The 17,886-nt window shown below is 50.8% G+C and overlaps 2 protein-coding genes across 5 annotated transcripts; both read left to right on the top strand.

Annotated features, from left to right (window-relative positions):
- Positions 1–26: 26 nt before the first annotated feature.
- ttll12 (tubulin tyrosine ligase-like family, member 12) lies at positions 27–6,687 on the top strand. The gene is made up of 14 exons (XM_080518140.1): positions 27–231; positions 751–899; positions 1,351–1,549; positions 2,139–2,298; positions 2,571–2,704; positions 2,777–2,853; positions 3,066–3,182; positions 3,596–3,790; positions 3,868–3,979; positions 4,090–4,241; positions 4,654–4,735; positions 4,815–4,883; positions 4,982–5,120; positions 6,379–6,687. The coding sequence occupies exons 1-14, from the start codon at positions 40–42 to the stop codon at positions 6,528–6,530; spliced, it is 1,929 nt and encodes a 642-aa protein (XP_080374266.1). The 5' UTR covers positions 27–39; the 3' UTR covers positions 6,531–6,687.
- Positions 6,688–7,467: 780 nt separating this feature from the next.
- LOC308146253 (uncharacterized protein) lies at positions 7,468–16,730 on the top strand. 4 transcript variants are annotated; one of them, XM_080517985.1, is made up of 4 exons: positions 7,468–7,643; positions 10,746–15,099; positions 15,184–15,243; positions 15,856–16,730. In XM_080517985.1, exons 2-4 carry the CDS (start codon positions 10,875–10,877, stop codon positions 15,909–15,911), a joined length of 4,341 nt encoding a protein of 1,446 aa, XP_080374111.1. In that variant the 5' UTR covers positions 7,468–7,643; positions 10,746–10,874; the 3' UTR covers positions 15,912–16,730. The 4 variants fall into 4 exon arrangements, with proteins under 4 accessions (XP_080374111.1, XP_080374108.1, XP_080374110.1 ...); XM_080517982.1 differs by having other exon boundaries at positions 15,181–15,243; positions 15,863–16,730; XM_080517984.1 differs by having other exon boundaries at positions 15,181–15,243.
- Positions 16,731–17,886: the final 1,156 nt, after the last annotated feature.

Raw genomic sequence — 17,886 nt, 5'->3', positions numbered from 1 at the left:
CACACGTGAGTTTGTCCGAACCTGTTTTAACCTGTAGTCATGTCGACGGAGGTGCGGACCGGAGAGGAGGAGGAGGAGGAGGAGCAGGAGGAGGAGCAGCAGCAGCAGGAGCAGGAGGAGCAGGAGCAGCAGCAGTACCGGGTGTTCGTGTCGCTCCACGCCGAGGCTCTCCGGTCCTCCGGACTCCCGCGGCTCTACTGGCGGAGCCTCTTTAACAAGATCAGCCGAGAGGTGAGCCTCCTGCCGGGCAGCGCCTCACCACGTCCCGCTGACCGTGTTCACCAGTGACCATGTCAACTAGTTACTAGTTTAACTGGTGACCATGTTAACTAGTTACCAGTTTAACTGGTGACCATGTTAACTGGTGACCGAGCTCCTTGGGCGTCAGTTGTTAGTTACTGGTAGCAACATGTGTTTATATCTCTGGCGAGACAGAGTTGATTCTATTCTATCATGTTTATTCTATTGTTTATTCTATTCTATTGTATTTATTGTGTTTATTCTATTGTTTATTCTATTCTATTGTGTTTATTCTATTCTATCATGTTTATTCTATTGTTTATTCTATTCTATTGTGTTTATTCTATTCTATTGTGTTTATAGTTTATTCTATTGTTTATTCTATTCTATTGTATTTATTATGTTTATTCTATTCTATTGTATTTATTGTGTTTATTCTATTGTGTTGAACGGACATTGTAAAGTATTTCTATTGTATTCTGAAAAGCTTTTGGCTCTGATGTGTTGTAGATTTATGATGCTGGTGAGGTTTTTGGAATAATGGAGGAAGAAGGAGAGGAAGAGGAGGAGCAGGAAGGAGGAGGTGGTTGTTCAGGCTCCTCCAGGTGTAGGGTGGTGGTGGTCCGGGAGGACGGACTGCAGACCTCCGACTCCACCAGGTGAGAATCAGGTTGTTCCTTCAGTCCTCCAGTTAAACCTGTCGCTCTGACTGGTTTACCAGGTGACGTAGAGGACGTCCCCTCGGGGTTACTAGTTATGGAACAACTAGTAACACCAGGTGACGTAGAGGACGTCCCCTCGGGGTTACTAGTTATGGAACAACTAGTAACACCAGGTGACGTAGAGGACGTCCTCTCTGGATTACTAGTTATGGAACAACTAGTAACACCAGGTGACGTAGAGGACGTCCTCTCTGGATTACTAGTTATGGAACAACTAGTAACACCAGGTGACGTAGAGGACGTCCTCTCTGGGTTACTGGTTATGGAACAACTAGTAGCTACCTATTGTTTCTAGACGTCTATACCTTCTGGTCCTGTTGGACCATGAAAGAGTCTAGATGTTTATGACCGGAGACGTTCCGTCCTCCTTCTGTCCGTGTCCCCGCAGTGTCTTCCTGGTGGACCACGCCTGGACCTACCGGGTGGAGCAGGCCCGGCAGCAGCTGGAGCAGATCCCCGGCCTGCTGCCCCGCATGGCCGCCCTGGTGGGGGTGGAGGTCCAGGGGGAGGCCCCCGACCAGGACAGGGTGGAGCTGGTGATGGAGCGCCTGTGGAAGTACAGCCAGACGTATCAGCTGTCCCGGGGGGTACGACGGAGACGCCGCCAGTCCTGACGTCCCCACACGTCCACTGTAACAACCTGCCGCCGCGTTGCCATGGAAACGCAGGACCCTGAACTACACCACCTCGTTTCCATGGCAACCCAGACAATACACAATAGAGCAGAATTAGAAGTGGCTCTGAAAAGCTCAAAAATCAAAGGAATGATGTCACAAAGGAAACCAGTTGTTTTGCTTGTGAAACTCATCAGTCATTGGCTGATTCAACCACGTCAGGTTCCACCGACCTGCAGAGTTTAATTTGAGTGAAACCTCTAAATCTATTGGGGGGGGGGGAGTGATTGGCCAATGAGAATGCTTCTTTTCATTTCATATAGATAATATTTGAAAGAAGAATGTTAATCGTATTTATCACAGTATGATTTCATGGTATGAATTGAAGTAACTGAACTCTAGAACTCCTATGAAAACATTCATCCTCGCTAGCGTGACGTCGTTTAGCTTCATGATGTGACTGAGCAGTGAGTGTAGAACGGTTCCATCAAATAGGTTCTTATTCCAGGTATTTACAATTGGTAGAAATGGCTTGACCCCCCCCCCCCCCATGTGTCCTCAGTCGGCGGAGGACAAGGTTCCGGTCTGGTACGTGATGGATGAGTTCGGGTCCCGGGTCCAGCACAGCGACCGGCCCAGCTGCGCCGTGGCCCCCTTCTTCTCCCTGCAGACCCAGGTGGCCTACAGCCTGATGTGGCCCCTGCAGGACCTGCAGCCAGGAGGTGACTCCACCTGAACCACACCCTCATCACATCCACCTGCTTCACAGCTGCAGTCACTTCAAAGTAATGATAGAATCATGTGGGCTTTATAAAGGGCTTTGATCTCTGAGACTCCGCCCCTCCAGAGGGGGGATGTATTAACGCTGCAGTAAATATCAACAGTATATATCAATAGTGTTTCCTCTGAATTGAAAAGTAAGACTCATTTGCATATTAGCGGTCAACAGTTCCGTCTTCCGTCCACGCTAAGTGACCTAGCGGTGTTTCCACAGAGGAAGTGACCCGGGACTACGCTTACGGGGAGACGGATACGCTGCTGAGGAGGTGTCGCCTGTTGCCATGGAAACCTGACGACCTGGACGGGGTCAGCAGCAGGACAGCCGAGCCCCCCGACGGGTACTACGAGGTGAAGACCGGACCCCCCAGGGAAGTCTTGGTAAACGTTTGAATTGATTCAGACTTTGTGTTGCTCCTCCAGGAGATCCTGAGGACCAACGGGGAGCTGCTTCCTGTGGGCCGTCCCTGGAGCCCCGCCCCCCAGGGCAAGGTCCTCAAGTAAAGACACTCAAACAGTGCAGGGCTGGACTGGTATCACCATACCTCTCCGTACTGCTTCGAACTAGAACCTGGACTAGAACCTGGTTCTTCCTGGTGTAGAAGCCCGACTCTAAGACAAGTGTCTCATTAGTGCCAATGTTTGCATGATAATGAACTTGTTCAGGATCCGTCCTCACGTGTCTCTGTGTCTCCGTGTCTCTGGTCTCCAGGGTTTACTCGGTGATGTCCCAGGTCCAAAACCACCTGACACACCCTGGGTTCCAGCTGACGGAGGACGAGGACGAGGCCGACATCATCTGGGCCTTCCAGCATTTTAAAGACTACCAGTAAGAACCTGGAGTCCCAGCAGGGAGTCCAGCTGGACTCCTGCTGGACTCTGAAGTTTGCAGACTGGTTCCTTGTCTCCTCTGGACTAGAACCAGACCCTGGACCCAGGTTGGTCCCAGTAGAAGGATTGTGAAGCTCCAGATTAACCCTTTACCTGCTGAGACCAGGTACCCAGTGGGTTCCAGTTACAGCAGGTCAAGATAAATATCAAGGTTGTTTGTTTATCTGACAGGTTCATCAACAACAACAACAACAACAGGAAGTAAAAGCAGAAACACCACAAATTCGTCTTCACAATTCGTCTCCCTGCTAGCAAACCCCGCGGTTCCAGGTCCACTTTGTCGTGGCGATTCACGACGGCGGACTTTGAGGGAAAGTGAAGTGTTGACGAGCGTCTTCCTGTGTGTGGCAGCACGCTGAGCGTACAGCGGCCTCACGTCATGATCAACCAGTTCCCCTGCGAGAGCCTGGTCACCGTGAAGGACTGCCTCGCCGCCGTGGCCCGCCGGGTGAAGGGGGGCCCGCTTCCTGATTGGCTGCCCGAGACCTTCAACCTGCGGACGGAGCTGCCCCAGTTCGTCAAGCACTACCTGGCAAGGCGGCGCAGGTAGGGACGGTCTTGTTCCGCTGGACGTCGGTGGTTGACGGTCCTCGGGAGGGTCATGAAGGTCTGGGTTCTTTCAGGGGGGACGACAACCACTGGATCTGTAAGCCCTGGAACCTGGCCCGGGGTCTGGACACCCACATCTCCAGCAACCTGGACTTCATCATCCGGCAGAGGGAGGGGTCCCCCAAGGTACCCCCCTCCTCTTTAAACCAGGTCCTCGGAGATCTGGTTCACACCTGGTCTTTGTTCATGGTTTTTTGTTGACACCTGGTCTTTGTTGACACCTGGTCTACTTGCAGGTGGTGTGTAAGTACCTGGAGGACCCGGTCCTGTTCCGGCGGGACCAGGTGGGCCTGGTGAAGTTTGATATCCGCTACATGTTGATGCTTCGCTCGGTGCAGCCGCTGCGTCTCTACGCCTACAACGTCTTCTGGCTGCGCTTTGCTAACAGGTGTGGTTCTGTTGAACCGTTCAAAGTGGGTAGACCTGAACCAGAACCGATCCTGCACAGGGGGGGACGTCCAGAGTTTCACGTAGTCCAGCTGTTCTGTAGCCACAGTAGTGCTTCTAGAAACACTAGAATACCAGCAACACTTGATGTAGAAACTCACAATCAAAGCCTGTCAGCAGTGGGATCTGGACCTGGTCCTGGACCCTCCAAACACGAGCTAGCTTCTCTGGTACCACGGCCCAAAACAAGCTTGTATCCCCGAGTCTTGTCCAGCAAACGGGGTTTGAATTTGGACAGGAAATGCATCCAGTCTAACAGGAAACACTTGAGGCCAGACGTCCCCCCTCCTCCGTGGTCAGGGTCCTGACCCGGGTCCAGCAGACCTTCAATGTGCTGTTTGGTTCCTCTCCAGACCTTTCTCTCTGGACCAGTTTGACGACTACCAGAAACACTTCACGGTCATGAACTACGCCGACGAAGTGGAACTGAAACAGGTCATTTCCCTCTTTGATGTCCGGCTCTTTGATGTCTTTGAAGTGAACTGACCGGTTGTTGTGGCCCCGCCTCCTGCAGGTGCACTATGACGACTTCATCCCCATGTTTGAGGAGCAGTACCCACAGTACCCCTGGAGGGAGGTGGAGGTGAGTGAATTCAACGCTCCTCCACACCTGGTCCAGTCTTTCTGTCCTCCGTCCTTCCTGGAACCCGGTGGATCCTCTTGTCCGTGCTTCCTGCCCAGGCCCACCTGTTCCAGGCCTTTAAGGAGCTCTTCCAGGCCGCCTCCTGCCGCCCGGCTCCATACGGGCTCGCCGCCTCGCCGTCCTCCCGGGCCATCTACGCCGCCGACGTCATGCTGAAGTGGAGCGCCGGGCAGAACGGTAGGGTGGCGCCGTCTACGCCTCGTTCAGGGAATCACTTTATTGAACTATGTATTCTGCAGTGACGTGTCCTCGTTACCATGTGGTGTTAGAAAGGGCATCTTTGCTCTTCCATTGTGAGGAAATCAACTTGTCCTCCAACTTGTATTGACGATATGAGAAACAGGCAATGAGACCAAATCTACCAGCAACTTCACCGATCTCAGCTCCACGCTACCGGAAGGTTGTTCTGTGGTCTCATCGTATTATTTCTATTCATTCATACCCAATGTTTATCTCCATGGTGTTTCTCAATTTCACATGGTTTTGTTGTGAAACAGGAATTGAACCAGCGACTCAAATCCCCTCGTCCTGCAAACTCGTAGGACAAACCTTGTTTTCTTTGTCGGGAGGCTTTTCCTGGGACGACGGAGACGGAAGCCTCAGGAATCAGACTGAGAGCCATTGGAGAAGGTTTCTGACGGGATTGTTGTCACAGTGGAAGAGTTTATCAAACTCTTGTTTGATTCTGTCCAAGGTTGACATGTTGGACTGATTCATGACTCTTTAGAGACAAAACAACATTCCTCTACCACAGATTCATCTTTATGTTCTCTGCACTTTCTCACCGTTCCTCTGACTTTCATGTTTCAGTTGAATTTGGGAACAAAAGTGTGTAATATGCAAAACTCCTACGCTTTAGCCAAACGGTTTGCTTCTGTTGTGACTTGATGAGCTGCAGAGCAGGAACTCTTCTGTTGCTGGTTCAAATCCTGACTTCTACTAAATCTCTCTTTAAAACCTTTCAAGGTCCTTTTACAAACCCTTCATGTCTCTCAGCCGACTGGACCAGAACCCAGACCGACCCTTCAGGAACAGCAGTACAACCTAGTATGCATATAGTAGTATAGTATAGCAGTACAACCTTTACTTCTTAAAGTTCTCTCAACTTCTTCACACAAACATTTCCAATCTCCACCATGTTGACTTTTCCTACCTTGCCCTACCATACATGGAGAAAGTAAGGCCACGTTGACAGTAGTTGTGTGGCGGCGCGCAGTTCCTGGTTCAGTTCCTGGTTCACATCCTGGTTCCTGTCTGGTTCAGTTCCTGGTTCTTGTCTGGTTCCTGTCTGGTTCACATCCTGGTTCTTGTCTGGTTCTTGTCTGGTTCCTGTCTGGTTCACATCCTGGTTCCTGTCTGGTTCCTGTCTGGTTCACATCCTGGTTCCTGTCTGGTTCCTGTCTGGTTCCTGTCTGGTTCCTGTCCTGGTCTTCAGGGGAGCCCGTCATGCAGCCTCAGATCCTGGAGCTGAACTTCTGCCCGGACTGCAGCCGGGCCTGCCTCTACCACCCCTCCTTCTACAACCACATGTTCCAGACCCTGTTCCTGGACCAGGCCCAGGACTGCCCCGTCACACAGATTGTGTAAGGAAAGGTGTGGCGCCACCTGCTGTCTGGGGGGTCTGGGAGGTCCTGGGAGGTCTGGGAGGTCCTGGGAGGCCTGGGAGGTCTGGGAGGTCCTGGGAGGCCTGGGAGGTCCTGGTTCCACCAAGTCCATTTCATCCTGTGTGCTTCTGTAAATAAAACCTGCAGGTCAGAGGGAAAATAAAAACGTTGGACAAATCCGTGTTTGTGATTGTTTTCATGAAGGACATGTCTTATCTTATCTGAAGTTCCCAATGTGGTCCTGGTCTCTGTAGGACCAGAGGTTAACTGGTCCTACAGAGACCAGGTGCTTCCTGTTGGACCTCTTGGTGATTAGTTGACTTTAGTTCAGCCTCATTTCTTTCTTCTGCTAAAGTGAATTTGCTTTGTGACACAAGAAATATCTTCCGTAGTAAACTAGTTCCAAACATCAACTACCTGTTCTGGTGTGGACCAGGTCTGGACCTCCAGTATGGGGGACAGGCCTCGTTCTTACACCTGTGGTAGTAGTACTACCTAGTACTCTATCATTATGAATGCTGTACTGTGTTAATCCCCAGTGGAGCAGCGCCTTGCTCAGGTTCCCCCAGGGCGTGGTTTGGGGGACTAGTTAGAGTAGCAGTAGTACTAGTTATAGTAGCAGTAGTAGTACTAGTTATAGTAGCAGTAGTACTAGTTATAGTAGCAGTAGTAGTACTAGTTATAGTAGCAGTAGTAGTAATCAATTAAATTAAGCAACAACAATAACTACTCGAGTTCTCCTGTTCGTGACATGAATTGTAACAAACTATCAATCAGATTGTAGATTTATTATTTCATCCAATCAGAGAACAGCTTGAAAGAAGATCAGCCAATCAGAGGCCGCGGTGGAAGCCAGAAACTCCGCTGCTGCTTCCGCTCAGCGCCCGGGTCGCTCGAGGAGGAAGAGAGGAGAGGAGAGGAGGAGGAGAGGAGGAGGAGGAGAGCGACGTCTCGGGAGCTCGGAACTCTCCAGCGGAGGACCAGGGACCTCCGGGCGGGTGTCGTCCCCCGGAGCCCCGCGTCCCCCGGACGGACTCCCGGTGACACTTTGAAAACTCCCCGTTTGAAAGTCTCGACGCGGAAATGAGGAGTTCGGGTGAGTCGAGGTCTCTCATGCTCCTGGTGTCCGCGAGGTCCGCTGCTGGCCATGCTCCACCGGGGGAACGGAACGGAACGGAACGGAACGTAAACAGCTCCACTTCTGCTGCCCGCGTTCTCCACCTTTACTCCAGTACTTTCTGTTTCACTGCAGGAGTTGTGAGCCTGACGTCACTTTACTGACCTTTAAAGTCTGATTGTTCAGAGGAAGTGACGTGTTAACTAGTTACTGTTTTAACTGGTGACCGTGTTAACTAGTGACTGTTTTAACTAGTGACCGTGTTAACTAGTGACTGTTTTAACTGGTGACCATGTTAACTAGTTAGTTTTAACTGGTGACCATGTGACCAGGTGACTGAGCTCCTTTAGCGTCAGTTGTTAGTTACCCGCGTCGTGTCTTTGGCCTCAGACTTGGTCTTTTTCATCTAAGCGGTTTCCGACTGTAGGGGACAGTGTCTTCGCCGGTTTGTCCCCTGAAGGGTTAGGGGTTAGATGCTGGAAACCAGGAAGTTGAGGTTGTCCTGGCGAACGCCTGTGAAGCACCTTCACAATAAAGTCTTCTGTGGTTCTAGATCCTTGTTTGACCAACAGGTGAGACCTTGTGTCATTCAGCACCTGCTCGTTTCAGACGTACCGATAATACTGAGCCCAAGGGTCTGGAGAGGTCACGGAGGGGGCGGGGCTAAAGCTCAGGTCACAACCTGACATGGCGAGTGTGTAAACAGAGGTCACGGAGGGGGCGGGGCTAAAGCTCAGGTCACAACCTGACATGGCGAGTGTGTAAACAGAGGTCACGGAGGGGGCGGGGCTAAAGCTCAGGTCACAACCTGACATGGCGAGTGTGTAAACAGACGTCACGGAGGGGGCGGGGCTAAAGCTCAGGTCACAACCTGACATGGCGAGTGTGTAAACAGAGGTCACAGAGGGGGCGGGGCTAAAGCTCAGGTCACATCCTGACATGGCGAGTGTGTAAACAGAGGTCACGGAGGGGGCGGGGCTAAAGCTCAGGTCACAACCTGACATGGCGAGTGTGTAAACAGAGGTCACGGAGGGGGCGGGGCTAAAGCTCAGGTCACAACCTGACATGGCGAGTGTGTAAACAGAGGTCACGGAGGGGGCGGGGCTAAAGCTCAGGTCACAACCTGACATGGCGAGTGTGTAAACAGACGTCACGGAGGGGGCGGGGCTAAAGCTCAGGTCACAACCTGACATGGCGAGTGTGTAAACAGAGGTCACGGAGGGGGCGGGGCTAAAGCTCAGGTCACATCCTGACATGGCGAGTGTGTAAACAGAGGTCACGGAGGGGGCGGGGCTAAAGCTCAGGTCACAACCTGACATGGCGAGTGTGTAAACAGAGGTCACGGAGGGGGCGGGGCTAAAGCTCAGGTCACAACCTGACATGGCGAGTGTGTAAACAGAGGTCACGGAGGGGGCGGGGCTAAAGCTCAGGTCACAACCTGACATGGCGAGTGTGTAAACAGACGTCACGGAGGGGGCGGGGCTAAAGCTCAGGTCACAACCTGACATGGCGAGTGTGTAAACAGAGGTCACAGAGGGGGCGGGGCTAAAGCTCAGGTCACATCCTGACATGGCGAGTGTGTAAACAGAGGTCACGGAGGGGGCGGGGCTAAAGCTCAGGTCACAACCTGACATGGCGAGTGTGTAAACAGACGTCACGGAGGGGGCGGGGCTAAAGCTCAGGTCACATCCTGACATGGCGAGTGTGTAAACAGACGTCACGGAGGGGGCGGGGCTAAAGCTCAGGTCACAACCTGACATGGCGAGTGTGTAAACAGACGTCACGGAGGGGGCGGGGCTAAAGCTCAGGTCACATCCTGACATGGTGAGTGTGTAAACAGACGTCACGGAGGTGGCGGGGCTAAAGCTCAGGTACAGCTTCAGCAGGAGCTCCTGCTCTCAGAAACGGGAGGCGGAGCTTCAGCAGGAGCTCCTCCTCTCAGGAACAGGAGGCGGAGCCTCAGCAGGAGCTCATCCTCTCAGGAACAGGAGGTGGAGCCTCAGCAGGAGCTCCTCCTCTCAGGACCAGGAGGTGGAGCTTCAGCAGGAGCTCCTCCTCTCAGGAACAGGAGGTGGAGCTTCAGCAGGAGCTCCTCCTCTCAGGACCAGGAGGCGGAGCTTCAGCAGGAGCTCCTCCTCTCAGGACCAGGAGGCGGAGCTTCAGCAGGAGCTCCTCCTCTCAGGAACAGGAGGTGGAGCCTCAGCAGGAGCTCCTCCTCTCAGGACCAGGAGGCGGAGCTTCAGCAGGAGCTCCTCCTCTCAGGAACAGGAGGTGGAGCCTCAGCAGGAGCTCCTCCTCTCAGGAACAGGAGGTGGAGCCTCAGCAGGAGCTCCTCCTCTCAGGACCAGGAGGCGGAGCTTCAGCAGGAGCTCCTCCTCTCAGGACCAGGAGGCGGAGCTTCAGCAGGAGCTCCTCCTCTCAGGAACAGGAGGCGGAGCTTCAGCAGGAGCTCCTCCTCTCAGGAACAGGAGGCGGAGCTTCAGCAGGAGCTCCTCCTCTCAGGAACAGGAGGTGGAGCCTCAGCAGGAGCTCCTCCTCTCAGGACCAGGAGGCGGAGCTTCAGCAGGAGCTCCTCCTCTCAGGAACAGGAGGCGGAGCTTCAGCAGGAGCTCCTCCTCTCAGGAACAGGAGGCGGAGCCTCAGCAGGAGCTCCTCCTCTCAGGACCAGGAGGCGGAGCTTCAGCAGGAGCTCCTCCTCTCAGGAACAGGAGGCGGAGCTTCAGCAGGAGCTCCTCCTCTCAGGACCAGGAGGCAGAGCCTCAGCAGGAGCTCCTGCTCTCAGGAACAGGAGGCGGAGCTTCAGCAGGAGCTCCTCCTCTCAGGACCAGGAGGCAGAGCCTCAGCAGGAGCTCCTCCTCTCAGGAACAGGAGGCGGAGCTTCAGCAGGAGCTCCTCCTCTCAGGACCAGGAGGCAGAGCCTCAGCAGGAGCTCCTCCTCTCAGGAACAGGAGGCGGAGCTTCAGCAGGAGCTCCTCCTCTCAGGACCAGGAGGCAGAGCCTCAGCAGGAGCTGGACGCTGCAGTTCACAATGAGAAAGTTGTTTTAAATGTGACATTTGTCTTTTTTTCCTTTGTCTCTCAGTGAAGAGACGTTCTTGGCAGGAGTCGTCATTTGAAAGGCTGCACTTCCTGCGGTGGAAATAATGGTTTGTCATCCTGAGGAGACGTGAGGAGCTCGTTGTCCAGGAGACGACCCAACCACCAGGACATCATGACGTCAAGCAATAAATGCCAGCAGCCAAAACCTAAGGACGGCTCATGGACTCTGCAGGACGATCACCCTCACGTCAGAAGACCAGCTGAGGCTACGTCATCGTTTCAGAAGAGTCAGCAGATTTGTCAAACCAACCCATTACTAGCTGGATTATTGGAAGGTGATGAACTTGGTCTTCAACACTTGGTGAGCTCAACTTCTTCAGTGAAGAAAACTGACACCGTTGGACTGGAAAGCACAAATCCTCCTGTAAAAGGACACATGAGTCAGAAAGGGACAACTGTCCTGGTTTCATCCAGATGTGGACAGACAAGAACACCAGATCCTTCAGCCACTCATTGTGGACACTTCCAGACAAATGTCCTCCACTCTTCACTCGGCACTGATCCGTCCACGTACAGTTGTTCTGCAGTGGACGTGGACAGAAGACCTCCACAGGTGCCTTTGTTCCGCACGAATGCTGAAGTACTGGAACTGATCAATGAGAGGGTTGCGTCGTTCAGGGCACGTCGTCACAAGCCAGACCACAAGTGGCCAAATCTCCCCAGTGTCCCTCTTCAGTCCACGTCTGTTTCCTCCAACAAGAAAGATGCAACGATGCAAAGCTTCAGCTGCTCTCTTACAAAGCAAGGCACCATAGCGGCTGGACAAGCCTTTGAGGCGGATCGGTTGACAAGCACACGTGCAAATCCAAAGTTCACTTCTACTTGTGACAAGAGTGGAAACATACTTGCATTCACACATTCTAAAGGTAGCAAGACTTCTTCTGTAGGAGTCGGTCCTCATGAAATCATTGACCAGTGCATGACTGTCGGGCGAGAGACTGCAGCCAACAACCCAGGAGACACTTCTTGGGATAAAGAAAATGTCTCTTTGAATGTTGTTAAATTTCAACCATACGAAGACGTCTCAGACACTGAAGAACCAGGGAAGCAACACCAGGAGTCACAAGTTGCTGCAATCTTTGGAGAGATGGGTGAAGAACATCCAGAAGGTACAACCACGTCTGCAGAACTGCGTCTCAGTGAAACCTTGGACCAACGCGTCACTGCAGGTGTACACCCGCCTCGACAAACAAGTGCTGGCAGCAAATGTGTTTGGTCACAAGAGCGTGACGTTCAAACATCACGTTCAGAGAAAGTCAATCACAAACGTGTGACAAACATTGTGGATGTAAATCATGTTGGACATTCTCTAACTGCACTGAAAGGACTGGTAGCACGTTTGGATGCTGTGGTCACCAACGCAAAGACGGACAATGTTTCTGAAGTTCTACTGCAGCAGTATTGGAATGGTGATCGAGACAACATCGATGTCTTTGAAGCCACAGAATATCCGCAGATCATGTTGGAAGTGGCTGCTGCTTGCACCAGGCATGAAGAAGAGAGTCCCACCGTCATTCAGGTGTCTTCACCTGGGTCATCGCTGTGCAGCCACTTGCCACAGGAAGACCGAACGTCTTGGACAAGTGTTTCCACTGTTACCAGACACACAACAGCAACAGACCAAGGGAGTACCGGCCTCAAACCACAGGACACTGGCAGTGTTCAGAGTGTGACAGCAGTGGATCCACAACCCCCGAGAGAGCAAGGCACGAGTGCAGACAAGCAGAACAATGCAAAAGGTATGGAAAGTTGCAAGGAGGTGCTCTCCAATTCCAAACAAAGTTCATCAATGCAGAACATTTGCAGTGAACAAGTTCCACTGAGGGATGAGAACCGAGGACAGCAGTTGCTTCCTGTCTCAGATTGTCCTCGTGCTGGAGAGACTGTGCTGAACAACCATGGAGCCACGTCATTGGATAAAAACACCTTCTTTGTGAGTGTTGTAAAAGTTCCACAATATGAAGACGTGTCTGACACTGAAGATCCAGTGCAGCAACATGAGAAGCACAAGGAGTCCCAGTTTGCTGCATTGGTGGAAACTATCAGTGATGATGAAAATCTACAGACTGCAAATACAGTCCGTCCATCAGAAGACTCTCCATCGACAATTCAGTCACATGACCAGGTAGAGTCACGATCCTGGGCCAGACCGAGTCCAGAGTCTCCACTAAATTGCTGTTGCCCATATTACATTGAAACTGTGACTGGCTTTGAACATGTGCTTTGTCCTAAATGTGAGGGTGAGAGATGGACAAATGAATCACGGATTCCCTCCACTGTTTTGAAAAAGACTGACGAGAGCGATGATGAAAGGGATGATTGTCTTGCGATCCCCTTGAAGGAGGACGGCCAGGTTGAGCCAGATGATGTCAATCATGAAGGAGGACACATTGGAACACCAAACCCAGTTGCAGTTTGGACGTCGCCCCTGCTGGAGGTGTTGGACGCTACTGACAACACAATGACTCTGAGCTGTTCTCACATTCCACCACCAGTGGGGAAGCTTGAGGTGGAAACTGAAGAACCTCACAGCAGCAGGAATCCCAGTTGTGAGTCCGATACCTGTGAGACTGAAGACAGTTGTGACTACATGCCTACTCAAGGACGTAATTATCTGACGGTGTCGCAGCAGGCCTGGAAGAAGCTGCCAGCTCCTTCACCTCCTCAGCATGAAGACAAGAGAACACGTCTTCACCTAAATCAAAAGAGGAGGAGGCAGAAGTCTTCAACAAAGACGGACAAATCAAACCTTGGTTCTGACAGTGAGGACGAAAATGACAGTGGGGCAAAGATGAGCAAAAAAAGAAAGAAGCCAATCCCTCCACGTTCAGAGGATATTGGTGCAACTTCAGTTCATCTTCAAAAGAGACATTCTTCAGGAGAAGAAGAAGAAGTTCACTGTGAAACTGTAGGAGCATCAACAGAGCAGCTGTCCAGATGTCCACAAGAGCCGTCTGGTCAAACCCGTCCAGAAGGTGGAACTGAACTCGTCCCTGGCAGGGAGACCGAAGACAGTTCTGATGATGCAAACTACAACAATGCCAAAAAGAGTAGCGCGTCATCTTCCGATTCCGGGGGTGACGACGGTATGGAAGAAGATAGTCAACGTGAAGCCACCCAACACCTTGGGCCAAGTCCTCAGCATCAATCTCAGGTTGGACAGGCGATAGAAGCACCTGGAGCCTCAGCAGAACCTCCAGCTAGTAGAGAGACCAAACAAAGCCTCAAACTGATGACTGGTCCTGCTCCGCTCAACACAAACCAGGAAAGAACACCAGAAGGCAACCAGGCTGCTTACAAAGCAAAGACAAAAGGCAAAACAAGCAGAAAAGCCAGACGGGCAGCAAGGATCTACTCAGACTCCTCAGAAGAGGAGCAACGTGAGGAGGCCTTTCCTGATGGGTCAGAGAGTCTGCATGTCAACACACATAGAAACACTGGTCAGATAGATGGAACTCACCACGTTCAACCAAAGGCAAACTTACTGCCGACTTCCAAAACGATGAACACTGACGATGAAGTGGAGAAAGACACCAGAACAGCTGAACGACCAGAGACCGAGGACCGTGAGGACGACTTCTCTGACCCTCCAGACAGTTCCACTCTTCACAATCAAAACAAGAGATTGTCTCACAAAGAAGCAGCCGACAAACATCCCCAGTGTGCGGACGGCACCTCTCCGTCCTTGGAAAGCTGCGTTATCAATCGTCTTTATGTCCAGGAGTCTCCGTCCAACCAACGCTTGCAGATTTCTAAACAGTTCCCTGTCCAGACCCACGGTGCAGACGGACAAGCTCGTGGGACTGCAAACACCAATCCTGCAACAATGAAAAAGGCCGATTCTAAATGGCAGGCGTCACAAAGGAACAGACGTAAAGACGGGAACCTTGTCCCCAAATCCAAGTCCTCAATGAGTCCACAGCCTGCAGCTGAGTCTCCCAGTGGTAAACCAAGTACTTCTGCTCCCACGAAACACAGACAACCCATGTCTCGTTCTTTCAGCAGCCCTGCCACTTCTGGCCTTGCTCATCCATACCCAAAGAAGGACTCCTTGCCTTCATCGGCACATTCTTCAGCATGGGACAAAGTGAAGGGTATCTGGAAAGATCAATTTGTCCCAATTCCTGTACACAAGAAAGCTAGCCTGGGGACAGAGGACCAGTCCAAGAGTGACGGGAACCCCGTGAGGGACACGGAGCCGGGGCCCAGCAACCCTTCAAAGGGACACCGGCGAAGACACTGTTCCCTAAAGTCGGAAACCCCTTTGATGAAAAAGACCAAGTCTGAGGCCAAAGAGAGGACGCGGGACATCAATCATAACCCACAAAGGCGACACAGTGTGTATTTTCCCTCCATTGTTTTGAGTCCTTGAACCTGTTCTCAAGTCACTTCAGTCCAAGTAAAAGTGGTTTGTGCAGCAGGTCCTGCTGTCGCTGGTCACTACAAGTGGAAGAGTCGCAGAGAAAGACGGGAATGTGAAGGTGATGTACAACACTTGTATTTAGAACCTTGCAGCTGCTGGTCCAGAGGGTTGCTGTGGCTTTGCCACACGAGTACTTCTAGTAGTTGTAGTAGTTTTTAAACATTGAAGAAACCTTCGTAACGCCGATGAGAAGGAAACCTGAATGACACCTGCTCTCAGCTTTGCAGTTGCAGGACATTTGTCTGCAGTGAGTTCACTGAGTCGTTGACACTCTGGAGGACCTGAAGCATTCAACTTGTGCAAGTCCTCGCAGTGTCAGCAAACTATGGCAGGATGCTGGTTGAAGCTGGAGCCCAGCACTTCTATTTTCATACTTCCTGTTTGGTTCTGGGCAGAAGAGCCGGTTTGTACTTTGCCATTTAGCATCATGTTAATCAGAGATCCAGTTTTACAACCTTTTGCAGAAGACGTTCAGTGTATTGAGGAGAAATCATCGTCTGAGTCGTCTTCATCAAACATTTCTCTTCATTCATGGTTCTACATTTTCCACCATGTGAAACCTTAAACCTTAAAAAGACATTTTTCATTTCTATTCATTGTTTTTGTTTGTTTCTTGTTTAAATGTGAGATGGAGCCGCTCTGCAAACTGACCAGGTTTTGTTTGTTTCAGGCTCCAGGAGGCAGAAGACAAAGTGTCCCTCGTCTCCGGAGCTGGACTGGGACTAAACACTCATTACCTCCAGGACCAAATACAAGACTGAAACGTTCATATTTTGACTGATTTTATGTGTCTTGTTGACATTATTTGGTTGTTTTAATGTTCCGAGGTTGTTTTTTTTAATAACTTCAAAAAAGTTGAGAGTTGAGTTCAATGTTCTATAAACACTGTTGAAAGCTGAAATGTTTTGTTTCACTTTATCTTCAGAACAGTTTGGAAAATGTTTCTTGTTTTCATTAAATGGAAAATAGTTTTTTCATCGCTGTTCTTCTGTTCAGATCATTTTTATTTTCCCACTGGAAGGAGGCGTCGTCTCATGTTGAGCTCAGTAGGTGGTCTGCAGTGGGGGGGGGGGGGGGGGCGTGGCTCCAGTGGTTCTCCAGTGCTTCTCCATGGAATCTTTCAAGTTGCTCTGCAAGAAGTGAAGAATATGTATCTTAAATATGCATTACTCCTAACAGCAGCAGAATAATGAGCTCACAGTAGAACGGTGTCTCCGCCTCGGACAGGAAGTCGGCGCCGAGTGGCGGAACTCTTCACTGGCAGGCGTATTTAGCCGAGTGTGCAAAACAAGCCCGACACCTAGAAAAGTGAACACCACATCCATATGTGGTGTAAACTAAGATGTCAAAACGTGATCAATACCAGACGGGAGGAAGTGATCAAGTTAGAAACCCACTGGTCAGCAAGCTCAACATGCAAGTGGTCACCATGGCGACCGTGACGTAGAGCCAGACCCTGAAGAACGGGGCCCGGGGCCCTTCACCCCGGCTGGTTCCCAACAACGGACCAAGCACTTGTGATTTGCTATATTCAATTTGTATCCTTTTGCTTTATGACAATAAATTCTGTTTGACAGTATCACTTTGTCTTTACTTCTCTTGGATCAAGAACACGTGGAACTCATGGTGGTATACAGACCAATTCCTTTAGAAGCAAATCATGCTAATATACTTCCCATCAAAAGTATCACGTCTGCACAGAGTAATCCACTACAGGAAAACAAGGTGTCAATATGTTTACAAACAATGGAATTTAGAGCCAGATGTTAAACTGTTTGTTCGGCTAACTAAGGTCTTCAGAACCTTCAACAGCTGGAATATCCTGAGTGGCGTTTCTGCAGCTCCAGAGAAAATAGCAGCGTTTGATGGATATACAGACTTTGGTAAATTGACTTCACTTCAGCATCTTTACGAAAATACAAGATAAGATAAGACAATGTCAGAAAATGAGCAGAACATTCAGTTCCCGAAGAAATAATCCGCATTGAACAACTTTAAATCATGTGAAACCCCAATGAGCCTTTTATAGTCCATGTTCACAAACTTGTAGTTCTTCCCTCACCCCAGCAGACGTCGCTAACTTGCCCCGCCGTCGCTTTATTATGACGTCACACAGTGGAACGGCGTGCCGGCTGCCACCAACGTGCCACCTCTCGGAAGCCTCCCGACACCTTTCCTTAGCCCCGTGACGTCATCCAGGGGGTTAGTATGGTGGCCCTGAAGGGCAAACCACAACAACAAATCACTAAACACAACAACAAATGGAAAAACACAACTGCAAATTCAAAAACACAAGACGGTAACTTAAACACAAAAGGTCGGTACCAGTTAGCAGAGAGAGATGCTCTGATTGGACGACGGGACAGTAGCGCCTATGAACCAGAGGTCATTTCTCTTGTGGTTCGTTTAGTTTCAAGAGCAGAAAATATCGGGAAGGAAGGAGGAACACAGTTTTGTCCAGCTGGAGGAAAGAGTCGGTAGAGGAGTCACCAAACTTTTCCATGTTTTGAAATTCGTGTTCCAGGCAGAATCACTTCTGGTTCAAAGGCTGAACGGCTCCGTCGTCCAATCAGAGAGCTCCTGATGCTCTTCCTTTGAAGTTAATGTCGTTGTTGTTTTCATTTGTGTTGTGTTTTTGAATTTGTTGCAGTGTTTAATGATTTGCTGCACTTCAGGGCCACCGTCAATCCGACTGATCAGG

Source organism: Blennius ocellaris (genome assembly GCF_963422515.1).
Source record: "Blennius ocellaris genome assembly, chromosome: 22".
NCBI classification, from domain to species: Eukaryota; Metazoa; Chordata; class Actinopteri; order Blenniiformes; family Blenniidae; genus Blennius; species Blennius ocellaris.
This window is presented reverse-complemented; position numbering and strand designations above follow the sequence as displayed.

Bases quoted from the DNA above. Each gene is read 5' to 3' on its own strand.
- ttll12 (XM_080518140.1), top strand. From the start codon at position 40: ATGTCGACGGAGGTGCGGACCGGAGAGGAGGAGGAGGAGGAGGAGCAG. The intron at 900-1,350 runs GTGAGAATCAGG...GTGTCCCCGCAG, and splicing joins CAGACCTCCGACTCCACCAG to TGTCTTCCTGGTGGACCACG. The intron at 3,791-3,867 runs GTAGGGACGGTC...GGGTTCTTTCAG, and splicing joins TACCTGGCAAGGCGGCGCAG to GGGGGACGACAACCACTGGA.
- LOC308146253 (XM_080517982.1), top strand. From the start codon at position 10,875: ATGACGTCAAGCAATAAATGCCAGCAGCCAAAACCTAAGGACGGCTCA. The intron at 15,100-15,180 runs GTGTGTATTTTC...TGGTTTGTGCAG, and splicing joins TAACCCACAAAGGCGACACA to CAGGTCCTGCTGTCGCTGGT. The intron at 15,244-15,862 runs GTGATGTACAAC...TTCAGGCTCCAG, and splicing joins AGAAAGACGGGAATGTGAAG to GAGGCAGAAGACAAAGTGTC.